The sequence below is a fragment of the Crinia signifera genome, chromosome 6, assembly GCF_055691185.1.
Source record: "Crinia signifera chromosome 6, ASM5569118v1, whole genome shotgun sequence".
NCBI classification, from domain to species: Eukaryota; Metazoa; Chordata; class Amphibia; order Anura; family Myobatrachidae; genus Crinia; species Crinia signifera.
In genome coordinates, this window is record NC_139222.1 from 231,572,594 (window position 1) to 231,585,734 (window position 13,141).

At 43.2% G+C, this 13,141-nt stretch overlaps 1 protein-coding gene across 5 annotated transcripts in view; it reads right to left on the reverse strand.

Moving 5' to 3' along the window:
• The window catches only part of PCDH15 (protocadherin related 15), a 1,154,330-nt gene that overhangs the window by 202,652 nt on the left and 938,537 nt on the right, over nt 1-13,141 (reverse strand). For all 5 annotated transcript variants that reach the window (XM_083149096.1, XM_083149095.1, XM_083149094.1 and 2 more), the window contains one exon: nt 7,668-7,808. In XM_083149096.1, coding sequence (XP_083005222.1) covers nt 7,668-7,808 — 141 coding nt within the window. The remainder of the gene's footprint in view (nt 1-7,667; nt 7,809-13,141) is intronic.

Here is a 13,141-nt window from a genome sequence, read left to right on the forward strand (position 1 = left end):
CAAAGCATTTCTTACTTCAAGAAATGCTTTGGCGCGACAGAAACAGTAGCCTGACATCAGCACGAAGTTATATGGCATATAATATCTACTGCCACTTGTAGGGAGAAGTGGACTTGAAGACCAACAAACAGTATTCAGTGTTACTTGCAGTATATACTATATGGGACTTGAATCATCAATAATTCAACAAAAAATGTCTGCAAAACATAGAGCCCTGTGTTTTACAGTATGTACTATTTATGAAGCAATGATAACCCCAGTCTTTAGCTTTTTTGTCAGAGAAAGGGGGAGACCCAAACAGAGCCCAGTATGGTAAGTTGATGACAATTTTTCATTATACAGGTTGAGTTTCCCTTATCTAAATATCTGTTATCCAAATTATTCCAGAAAGTGAAAAAAATTATGTTTTTGTTAAAAGCACTACTGGGGACATGTGTAAAAGCATTACTGGGGACATGTGTAACAGCACTACTGGGGACATGTGTTACAGCACTACTGGGGACATGTGTAACAGCACTACTGGGGACATGTGTCCTATACTGAGGACATGAAATGTAACTGGTAATAAATATATGCAAGGAAATGATTGCTGGGCATTCATATTCAGTACCTGAGATAGTACACAAACTTTGTTCCAAGTTATGAAACCTTGTTTTATGCACAAATAAAATACATTTGTGTGTATGTCAAGTGTTTGATGTGTTTGTACAACATATATGCAAGATACCTCAAGATACATCATTGAAATATAAAAATATTCTGAAATAAGGAATAATCCATTATCCAAAATTCTTCTGGTCCCGAGCATTTTAGATAAGGGATACTCAACCTGTATTTCAATTTGTTTAGATGCCATAATCATTAATGAATAAACCCACATTGTTCCACCTCTTCTTCTTCCGTCCATGTTACCTTTATGTATAAATCTATTTGGCAGCATAGTCATTGCAGTCTTTATGCTTTACTTTGCAAATAATAATACAAATTAATGGTTATGGCATCTATTTATTAAAAGGAGAAAGCTATTTTCTCAATATTTTCACTGGACAAAGTAAATTTAGCAAAAGGTTAACACTGGATAAAATAGAGATTTCCCCAGTGCTAATCTAGTTTGCAGCACTTTCCTTTGTCTCCATATATCCTTAAGAGGACAGAGGAGTAATACAACATCTCTATACTAAGGTTCTGCTTGATCACTGCAAGGTCAAACTACTGTACTGTTTGCTTAAAATACATGTGCATTTTTGGCGTTTTTTCTGAGGTTCCAGCTAACATCTTTGCTACTGCAATAAGTGTACAGTAGGTACAGAGTCTACAGATGGGGCAGGTCTCATCCTTGCAGGGGATGGCGATGGCGACGCCAGCCACCATCCCCCGCCAGCCGGCATTTGTACAGCGAGAAGGGGACGCACGCGCACGAGATGCGCGCGCGTCCCCTACCGACGGCGCTTCCATCGCTTCCCCCGGGTCACCGCCAGCTTGTCGGCGGTCACCCGGGGTACCCGCCGCCTCCCCGCACCCCCCCTAACCCTGTCCGTCTCCCCGAAGCGGAGACGGACAGGGTTCCCGTCGCCCCGCCGATGGAAACTGAGATGCGCGTGCGCGTGAGACGCACGCGCGTCTCAGTCAGATAGCGAGCCGGGCTGCTGGCAGATCGCCAGCGGTGACGTTCTGGCGATTCGCCAGCAAAGAAGAGCCCGGCCCCATCTGTATGTCACGGAACAGACATAAAAAAATTCAATATCAGTAATGTTATATCAAAGTATGGAAACATCCTCGTTATTGACTTCCTTTAAGAAATGTATAAACAATTGAGTTTTAGCATGTCAAATGTAAAAAGATAGGCATTATGTTTCCAATAACTTGGCTAGTAAATGAGATATTTAAAAAAAACCTGTTTTATACTTTGTAAATAATAAAGCAATAGGCTAATTAATGGATGTCAAAAAAAATATTGTGACAATATTACTTTGACCATAGTTGATATTTATACACAAACCTGAATTATGACCAATTTTTCTCTATGAATCAGAAATGATGGAATGGTTATAAGTGCTTTTAAATGAAGCAGAACAATGTTTTTTTTTTTTTAATGTATATATAAAGGTGAATTTACCCATCAGAAACAAATGTGACAACATACTTATTTTCCCATCAAAGCAACTTAATGCATTGCAGAACAACAGGTTGTGAACTTTACCAGAGCAAAGAGATGAGATGTCACCCAAGCAGACAAATGGAACTGTCTCTTATTTTCTATAGGATTCAGAACATTTATTTATTAAACATATTGCATATATAAGTGCATACTGTATGCAGTGCTACATTGTGCAAGAGCACATCTGAATTTTTATTAATTTTTTCGGTACTTGTGTATTATAGCGGCGCCCCCAATGTACATCGAGCAATGTTTTTATCGCATCGCATGCCATGCACCCGATGGCATGCGATGCGACGCGATTTTTGCCACCTATGCGATGAAACATTGTATAAGCACCCTAAAGGGTGCTTTTAAGCACCCAAATGCTTAAGTTTACAATGTGAAATGCACCCCCACGCCACCCCCCCCACTATAAACGTGAACCAGAAGCGTGGCGAGCGCAGCGAGCCCGCAAGGGGCAGGGGTACGCGTCCTCAGACAGTAGCGCACGCAGGGGGGGTTTCTGAGTACCCAGAAATCCCCCCAGGAGTCTAAGGGCCCTAGGCTGAAAGCTGAGGGTCCCCTCTTTCCATGGGTACAAGAATTTTAAAAATCGGTCCTTAGGAACCGGAGATATCTGACTTCAAAGCAGTGGTCCCCATCCAAGCCTGTTAATTGCTCTTCCCAGTCAGATATTTCAGGTTCTGTCTGACGTAGAGTTTTTCTGAGGGTATATTCCAAAAGCTGGGACTCTCCCCCTTTGGATGACACTAGCATCTGGTCTCTACTTTTCCCAAAATCAGAGATATCAGCCTTCGAGCAGCTGGCTACTGCTCCAGCTTCACACATCTGGTATGTAGTTTTATATTCTCATTTGCAGATTGCTCTGCCTCCTGAACTCTGATTCCCTAGTCCCCAATACCATTTGGTAGGTGGGATTCTCTAGTTTTTAATTCCATTAAAATCTAATATATCTATTTCCGGAAACTGGAGATATATGCAGTCAAGCAAGTTGTCCTCCCACCAGAAAACTATGAATAATAAGCCCACTCCACTATACACCCCTGCTCTGCGTATTAAACATCCTCTACCACCCTGGGAGTTATGTATCAGGGCCCCTTCATTCAGCCCAATGCCCCCTTCTCCCACCTCATCTCCCATCATCTGTACAGTAAAGGGGTAATTAATGGAAATTACTGATCCAGGTCCTACATGCAGAGCAGTTGATATAATACCCCCTAACACCCGCGGGACAGCAAAGCTGCCCGCACTCCAATACATTGTTATGCCCAGGGGCCTACACTGCTGTTGATGCCCCTGTATGTGTATATATATATATATATATATATATATATATATATATATTTTATTATTATTTATATACATTTGGTCTATCTATAATACTTTAACTGACCCGGCATATACTGGGTCACCTAAGTGTCCATCTCCTTGCTTTGCTCCGCCCCTCTGGAAACCCCCTTCTGAAAATCCTGCGTTTGCCCCTGTCAGACCTTTTCATACCCCCACTATCCACATCGGCGTGGAGTTGAGAATAGAAAGTGTGGCGAGCGCAGCAAGCCACCGAGCCCGAAGCGTGGCGAGCGCAGCGAGCCCCGCGTGGGGAAGCGGATACCTGCGAAGCCCGCGAGGGGACGCCGATACCTGTGAAGGTATCCGCGTCCGCTCGCCACGCTTCGGGCTCGGTGGCTCGCTGCGCTCGCCTCTCTTTCTATTCTCAACTCCACGCCGACGTGGATAGTGGGGGTATGAAAAGGTCGGAGGACGCGTACCGCCTCCCCTTGCGGGCCCGCTGCGCTCGCCACGCTTTGGGTTCACGTTTATAGTGGGGGGGTGGCGTGGGGGTCCATTTCACATTGTAAGCACCCATTACGGTGCTTATACAATTTTTAATCGCATCACATTGTATGGCATTGTATGCCATACACAATGTCATACAATTTTAAAATTGTATGACGTACAATATCGCGTGATATCGCGTCGCATCGCATACCATCGCATGCTTTATGGTATGCGATGCGATGGGCGCCGCTATAATACACAAGTACCATTTTTTCTTTGAGACAAATTTTAATGCTTTTTTAATATTTTAAAAATCACATAAATATGGTTTTGCCTTTAGTTATTTTCAATCTCTTCCCCTAATACTGTATATTGCTGATATATTGTATACCGGCACTGTAACACAATGTATATACTATAGTGATTCTATCAGTATGTTACATTGGAACATCCATTTGGCAGTCACCTTAAGTAACTTTATCCCTACAGCACATCAAGACAGGTTATAGCTAACAAGCATTGAATTACCCCCCCCCCCCTCCCCCCCATACCTGGCTCACTAGGCTGCATTCTAATCAGCCTATTGGTTAATTAGGCACTGAGATGGGGTGTAGTGAGTAGGAGATCTATATAATAATAGTGAATTTATCATTTCATATGGGGCTATTTGGTGTTGGGGTTTATTAGATATGGTGTATGAGAATTGATTGCAATTAATATACTGTCTGGATGGTTTTCAGGAAGGAATGCTAATTATTATAAGTGGGTGCTACCATGCAACATTAGGGAAGAATGTAGATGTAAAAAAACTAGTAAGTGCTGAGTAAAAAGTTATCTATTCGCATAAAGATATTTAAATATCCCACAGAAGAACTAGAGTATTTAAGGGGATCAAATATCACTACATCAAATGTAGAATACCATAGAAGAGCTCTCTCATAATAAAAAAGAAAAGCAAAATAAAACATACTGTATACAAAATGACGCATTACATGCACAACTAAAGCAGCTTTTTCTGAAAACACATTATACAGTATGTCACAATATAGGCCATACTGTATAATATAACCAGCTATATTAAAATGGAATGAAGACACTGTATCTGTTTAACCTTACACAGAAGTGTTTATGTTACAGTTGCGATTCGCCTAACAATGCAACTGTAATATAGGAACCTACTGTATACACTGTCATCTAGTGGCTATACTATACATATGCCATTTATAGTACACTCTTGATGAACAGGACCATGTAAATAAAGGATTTGCTGACCAATAATTACAGTAGAAGCTCTGCTGATTACTGAGAGCAATGCTAGCTCTGCTCTCCCCTATTACGAACTTCCCTTGTCTGGAATTTCTGTGCTGATAGATACAACATATCGATTTTTATCTCAAATTGGAATAGTGACTTCCACATCGTGTTTGGACTTATACACATATCATTACTTTCACATTGGGAACATGTTCTCCTTACAGATATAGAGTTAGGGTGCTCATTACATTTTCATGTAAACGCTTCTATTTTATATGACCTGTTTCAAAATTAAATGTTTAATTTTGTATGTCCTGGATATATAGTCATATGTTGTATTCATGATCGTTTCATTCTGACTCACTCTTCACACACAGGCTCGGATGCAAATTCGCATCCTTGCGAGTCAACCAAACCCCACCTTGCAAATGGCTTGGGGTGGGGGGGGGGGGGAGTGGGCGGCAGCTGACATCTGGTGATGTCAGCTTCCTGCCCCCCCGCATGTCCATCATGGCCTCATTATAATGAGAACGCCCAGTGTTCTCATGGGAACGCCCATGAAATGCTGGGCGTTCCCATATGCTAAGGGTACACCCAACACCTCCCGCCCAGCAGCTGCAAGGTTGGGTGCGTGCACCCGGCGCATAAAAAAAAAATTGCCCCCGTGTGGGCATATATGCACTTGCGAATGGACCTGATAAGGTCCTCTATACAGCCCAATTATATCTAGCTCTTCTCTGAGGGAAGGGAAGTTTAGTGTGTTCACCTATTGGTAGGGTTTCCATATTTTAATTTGACTATCCTTTTTTTTTTTGTACAAGTTCACAGAACCAGAATTATTGAAGACTGTATTTGTCTGAAGGCTGGATAAAATGTTGCCTGCATGTCAGTTTTTTATATGCCTTGTTTCTGATTAGTGGGTTTGAGTGGAATAACAGGCCATGGAGCCAATGCATTCTGTGTGGCAGGGTTTGGGGAACAGTGAGAGTCTATGTTATCTGGATTTGTCTGGTCTCAAGCTTCATCTTTTATCTGTGTTCTTGGACATTTCCAGTCACTCAGCATTGCTTGGGTTGATATTATTGGATTTATTTTGCTGTTGGATTCTTAGTTCCTATTCGCAGGAAAGAATGACTGATCAGTGGATATCTTGGTGCAAAAGATTGATGCACTTAGGATTTTGCAGATACCACCTTCCTGGAGGACCATCAGCACCACTCTTCTAAGTTGGACACAATTTGGTGTGTATAAAAGGAGATACAGTATAAATACCATAATTGGTAGGGACATTGCTCACCATGCATTTTGATATTATTAAAATGTGCACTGTTTTATAACAGTGTAGTGATAACTTAACATATTTTCTTTGCTCCAATACATTTGTTTTGTAATTAGACAACACAGTAATGATCTTTTTTCTGTCACAGTTACAGTATGTTTCAGGTCTTTATTTAATTTTATGAATAGCTTTTAGACAAATGTTTAAATAATGGTATGACAAGATCTCACAATGACTTAGGGCAGTGGTTTCCAATCATTTTTCTCTCTCATAACTATTGATTAAGCTTTTCATTTATGAGTATCCCCACCTCTCAATTTGAAATATCCACAGTGGAGTGGAAGTGAGCAGTATGCGTGTCCTTATATTAAGGAGTAGCAGAGGAGTAGTATGCAGTCAGGAAATGGTTCCCTCTGTGTCTGCCCGCTGGCTGTGTACTATTTCTGGGGTTTTCTGATAATGCCTGTAGGATTAATGCTGCTGCTTCCTCCACCTATGTCAGAATGGCGAAGATGATGCCTGATGTCTGAGGGCAGCATGGGTAGCTCTCAGTGGATTGCTGGTCAGGCAAAAGCACAAAGAGACACTGATGATGCTGCAGCACCAGAACCGGAAGTGACACAAAATGGTTCTTCTCCATCTGGTCTGCAGAGAACCCCCAGGGCTACAAGTACACCAGGTTGGGAACCATTGACTTAGGATAATGCTGCAGCAGCCCTGCAACTTGTGCAATGGCATTGCTCACACTCCCCTATTTAAGAACCCGATTAAGGTGATTGAAGGGATCCAGACAAGAGTAGCAACAGGTAGTAAAACCTAAAAGAACAGGTAGGAGAGAGAAATACAGTCTGCCAACTAAAATGTGTCACAGAACCAATATAGATCACTGTCTCACAAAGTCAGGACTTTAACCGCAGGATCAGTCAGCACATATGTTTTACTAAATTGTGTATGCTACTTCACATGTGATGTTGCTATGGGCAACCAATCAGAATCTACTTCTTATTTATTTAGCACCCTCTACAAGATAGTAGACAGGATCTGATTGGTTGCCCAGAGCAACATCACATGTGAAGTAGAGGAATACACATCTTAGTAAATTCCCCCAATGTCTTTAGTAAGCCATACTTCAAGGCTTAAAAGAGCTTTAGAACCAGTAAAATGTATATTATTTGAAAAGTTGGGTATTCTTACTGAGAAGACTGTGCTGGGGTCTTCATTGAGATTCACCCTGGTTACGACACGACCAGTATTCTCTTCCACATCAAATATGCTAGCACTGTATGGAAATCGGACCACGTCTACTTTGTACCTGACGTGACTTGCAGGAGTGCCCTAGGAGAAATACAGAAACATAATGCTTTAGAACATGTCAATCTCGGCAAAAGAAGATAGCTCGACCAATATTTAGCATATTTTTACATTTATGTACTGCTCATAAACATGTTTAATAGTGATGTACTATAGGTAAAAATATGCATTTGAAAAGTAATTAAAAAAAAATTAAATTATCAGAAGCAAGAACATTTTAAAGCAAAACATAAAATATACCCACAAAATATTAGTAATTATATTAAGATGACCCTTTAGCTTGCACAATGAATTCATTGGCTTTCCTTGGTTGTTGGTGCCCTTTAAGCCAGAGCCATCTTATCAGCATCGTATGCCCTGGCAAAGCAATCTCCTGTACTCCACCTTGTTGTGATCAGAGAGAGGCCAATAGTGTTAGTGAATTCAGAAACGGAGCATAGCCTGGTAAATACAAGATCAAGGCAGTGGCCCTCCTTGGGAGTAGAAACCTGCCCTGCCTAGTCTGAATCCAGTATACTTGATCTGTCCTGCCTGTACTCACAAAATCTGCCCTGCCTAGTCTGTATCCTGTGATCCTATATGACCTTGTCTGGTGCCCTGCATATCAGTCTAGCCTTGTTTGTTGCTGTTGGATCCCTTTATTCTGGAAAACATGAACTGTTAGGAGTCCTTAAGGACTGTGGTGCAGATGTATTTTTTTTAAAAATTGTTCTTTAAATATTTGGTTCTGCTTCACTGTAATATTGTGGAGAAGAGGGCACCTGTATCCCCCAAATTTATTATGCTACCTAGAGCCTATAAGGAGAGCTGTTATGTCCTCCCTCTGAGGCTCTCCGTATCCGTGCCCTCATCAGGACTGCACATGTGCTGGCACTCTAATCGAATCTGATAGTTGCAGGAGTGGAATTGTTGACACTGTTGAGCATTCATACATTTGCCCTGCACATTGGCATGCTCTCTTTTAAATAGCAGGGCTGATATGGACATGTGAACATAGTGTCCCTGTCATTTAACGAATGCCGGCACATTTATATGTGGGGAAGAAGCACACATAACATGCACTGATACCACTTTTCTCCCTTCCCAACTCTTCTTACATCTGTATGGGAACCACTGAGCTACAATACAGTGTGCAGCTCCTCCCTTGGCTCTCTGCCAGTTGACTCCATTTCTTCATGGTCATCAACCACTTTCAATGGCTCTTAGCCTGTTAGTTGCACCCATTCTAATGGTCAGAATACATTGCTTGCACCTCATTACCCATTCATGTTTTCAGAAGCAGTGTTTAGAGCCGTAGGGTGACATTCTATGGATTGTCATAAATGCGCATTTTTTTTATCGCACCACTTCGCCCTTTTTAAAATCGCAAGATTGTCCCGTTTTTCGCATATTTAATGAGATGCGAAAAACGGCCCAAATAGTGCGAATAGGTGCGAGTTGGTGCGATGTCTTTAGTCCTGAAAATGTGCGATTTTCATGTCTGAAAATCGCACGTTTGCAGGAAAGCGCAAATTAAAAAAAAAAAAAAAACAGCGCGGGGTCCCCCGCCAGAGCATAACCAGCCCCGGGCTCATTGAGCCGGTGCAGGTGACATAAAATCAGGGTCCCCGACAAATAGGGGTCCCCTTGATTTAATGAAACCAGCACCAGGCTCAAGGTCCGGCGCTGGTTCCCAAAATATGGGGGACAAAATGACTAGGGGTCCCCCGTATTTTAAGAACCAGCACCAGACCCAACCAGCCAGCAGGGTAATGCCACAGCCGGGGGACACTTATTATATAAGGTCCCGCGGCCAAAGCATTATCCCCCTGGCTGGTCAGCATGGGCAGGGGTCCTGGGGAAGTGGGGACACCTCAATGAAGCCTACCCCGCATGCTGGGACTTGGAGAACAACAAGTCCCAGCATGCGGGGCATTAAAGGGCCCGCTGGCACTTGTAGTTCTACAGTACAAAAAATAGTTAAATAAAACACACTGACACCCTGAAAAATAAAAGTTTAATACACACATAACACACACACTGATACTTACCTACCTTGAGCCCGTAGGTCGGTCCCTGGATCCTGGGTCCGGGGCTCCTGGACAGAAGAATCCGGTTCCGGGGCCTTGGTCCTGGTTCCGGGGCTGGTCCGGGGTCCTGGGCTCCAGGGCTGATGTCTCCGGGGTCCAGGATCCGAAGAAGTCCAAAAGGGGTACCTGAGGAAGGAAATCCTACTCACCTGGTCCCCGGCGACGACATCGGCATCCTCTTCGGCAGACGTGCTGCTCCCGGCTGGTACCCGCACTCGGACTGAAGAGGCGCAGAGATGTTTCATCTTCCGCGCCTCTTCTCAGAATGATTCCATTGGCCGCCTAGCGGCCAATCAGGAGCCGAGAAAGTCGGCTCCTGATTGGCCGCTAGGCGGCCAATAGAATCATCCGGAGGAAAGGCGCGGAAGATGAAAATCTCTGCGTCTCTCCAGTCCGAGAGCGGGTACCAGCCGGGAGCAGCGCGTATGCCGGAGAGGATGCCGATGTCGTCGCCGGGGACCAGGTGAGTAGGATTTCCTTCCTCAGGTACCCCTGTGGACTACTTCGGATCCTGGACCCCGGATTCTTCAGCCCAGGAGCCACAGAACCCCGGACCCAGGATCCAGGGACCGACCTACGGGCTCAAGGTAGGTAAGTATCAGTATGTGTGTGTTATGGATGTATTAAACTTTTATTTTTCAGGGTGTCAGTGTGTTTTTTTTAACTATTTTTTGTACTGTAGAACTATAAGTGCCAGCGGGCCCTTTAATGCCCCGCATGCTGGGACTTGTGGTTCTCCAAGTCCCAGCATGCGGGGTAGGCTTGCTGGGACTCATAGTTCTACAGTAGAAAACAATAGTTTATATTCTTTTTTTTACACTTTACATCAGCCCGATGCCCACCGCCCAGGGGCATCGGGGACAGCCCCTTACTTTCAGCATGGGCTGGTAAGTCCTGGAGGGGGGGGACCCCTTCTTTGGGGGGGTCCCCACTTCCCCAGGACCCCTGACCATGCTGACCAGCCAGGGGGTTAATGCTTTGGCCGCGGGACCTTATATAATAAGTGTCCCCCGGCTGTGGCATTACCCTGCTGGCTGGTTGGGTCTGGTGCTGGTTCTTAAAATACGGGGGACCCCTAGTCATTTTGTCCCCCGTATTTTGGGAACCAGCGCCGGACCTTGAGCCTGGTGCTGGTTTCATTAAATCAAGGGGACCCCTATTTGTCGGGGACCGTGATTTTATGTCACCAGCACCGGCTCAATGAGCCCGGGGCTGGTTATGCTCTGGCGGGGGACCCCGCGCTGTTTTTATTTTTTATTTTAACTGTTTACATTTTTTTTTACACCAGAACCCTGCACAGATCATTGCGATCTGTGCAGGGTTCTGGCTAATTCGCCCATCAGAACCTGGTCTGATTTTTGGGCGAATAATAGACACACTTTATACAAATCGCATACCATTAAATATGCGATTTGTATACTTTTTCATGTGAAAACATCTGGATGCGATGTGCTGCGAAAAGCAGCCATCGCATTTCCAGTGTGTCCAACTTGTTGGCCAAAATCGCACTTTTTTCACATTTTCGCAGCTCATTAAATATGCGAAAATGGAAAAAAAATGCGATTTCGGCCGTTTTTGCGAAAAAAATCGCAAAAGTCTAATTATCTCAACCCATAGAATGTCACCCGTAGTGTTAGTTTATTTGTTAACCACATTGTACTATTCTACTATATACTGTACTGTCTTTTTGTTTGCTACCTTCACCAAACTGCAGACCACATGTGAAACCATATATATACTGTTAATGTGAAAAACAATTTGTGCAACATGAAATGGAGACACGGCTATTCATTAAACATACTCCACTGTAATATTTCAGATGACCTTGACCAAGTGCTATATATGATCAATTATAATAATTATCAAGAAACCTTCATTTAAAAATTAAAAATCATATATTTTTTTTTTACAACTCTGGGAATGTTTGGATTCAATAATATAGTTGGTTGAATGTTTTGCCAACATTTGTAAAGCATTCGTATTCCAAGAGCACGGTCTCTGCAGAAATCCACCCTAATCATAGTTGTCTAAGTATCAATTTGCTGCTAATTTCTTGCTGTGAGAGCTGTCCAATTGACATTTGGCACTTCTAGCACAAAATTATCAGTAAGATAGATCTGCAATCAGTAGGATGCAAACACGGGCAGGATGTGTTGGTCAAGTCAAAGTGACACTTAATATTCCGAAAGCAAAATAAACAGTGCTACACTTATAATGGAATATGTCACAGTGAAGTATGATATGCATATGGCAGCTTTTCATATGCACTGACAGCCAGGCTACAATTTCTCCTCCTTTGCTTGTACAATTGATATAATATTCAAGTTTAACTCCAATCTGTTGTCAAGTTGATACAATCCAATATAATGGGTACACACTATAAAATATATAGCCATGGATCGAAACAATATAGCACACACATCATGAAGTTTGTACTCCCTGATCCCATTGGATGTGCTGCAGGTTCAGTTGGTCGATTCCACAACCAACTGCAGTATATTACACACAACGTGCTGTCATACTGGGGATCGTTTTGTGTGCTTGATGGGTGGAAGACTTCCTTCAACCCATTAAGGCTCATTTAAATATATTGTAAAGCTAATTACACATATGAATTTAATTTTGCCCATTATACAAAATCTCCCTTTTGCATCTGGCCAATCATACTGTAGATAGGATTCCATAGACAAAAACACCTTGCGTTTTCACATGTCCATTAAGGATTCATACACATAATCTGAAATTAACTAAACGACAGAATCTCTACCACCCAAATTCAAAAAGGAGTGAAAGTCCGATCATTGTGGCTGATGCGTTATTGGACATGTTCCTTGCACTTCACAGCTGTAATCTATGCAAATGAGAAGATTACAGAGCTGCACGGGTTCTGTAGATATGGGATGGATTGTTGGGAGGAGAGAGCAGTGTGAATGGGGGAGCAGGGATAAGGGGTACATTAAGCTAAAGACAACAGGAGGTGTGAATCTTCTGGTACTGATGACATATGGGGGTTGTGTGAAGCTCCTAGCGCAAGCGCTGATGATGATAGGAAAGCTCTCAGTGCTGATAACATGGGGATAAAAAAAGAACTTGATGACACACTGATGACAACGGAGGGGGGGGGGTTGCTCCTGACACTGTTGACACGGTGGAGCTTATGTCACTGATGACAGGGGGAAGCTCCTGGCACTGATTGCACATTGGCTCCCTTTGTTTATTGCAGAGGGGGAGCTCCTGATGCTGATGGGGGGGGGGGGCTTCTGATGCTGATGATAGGGGGGGGGGGGG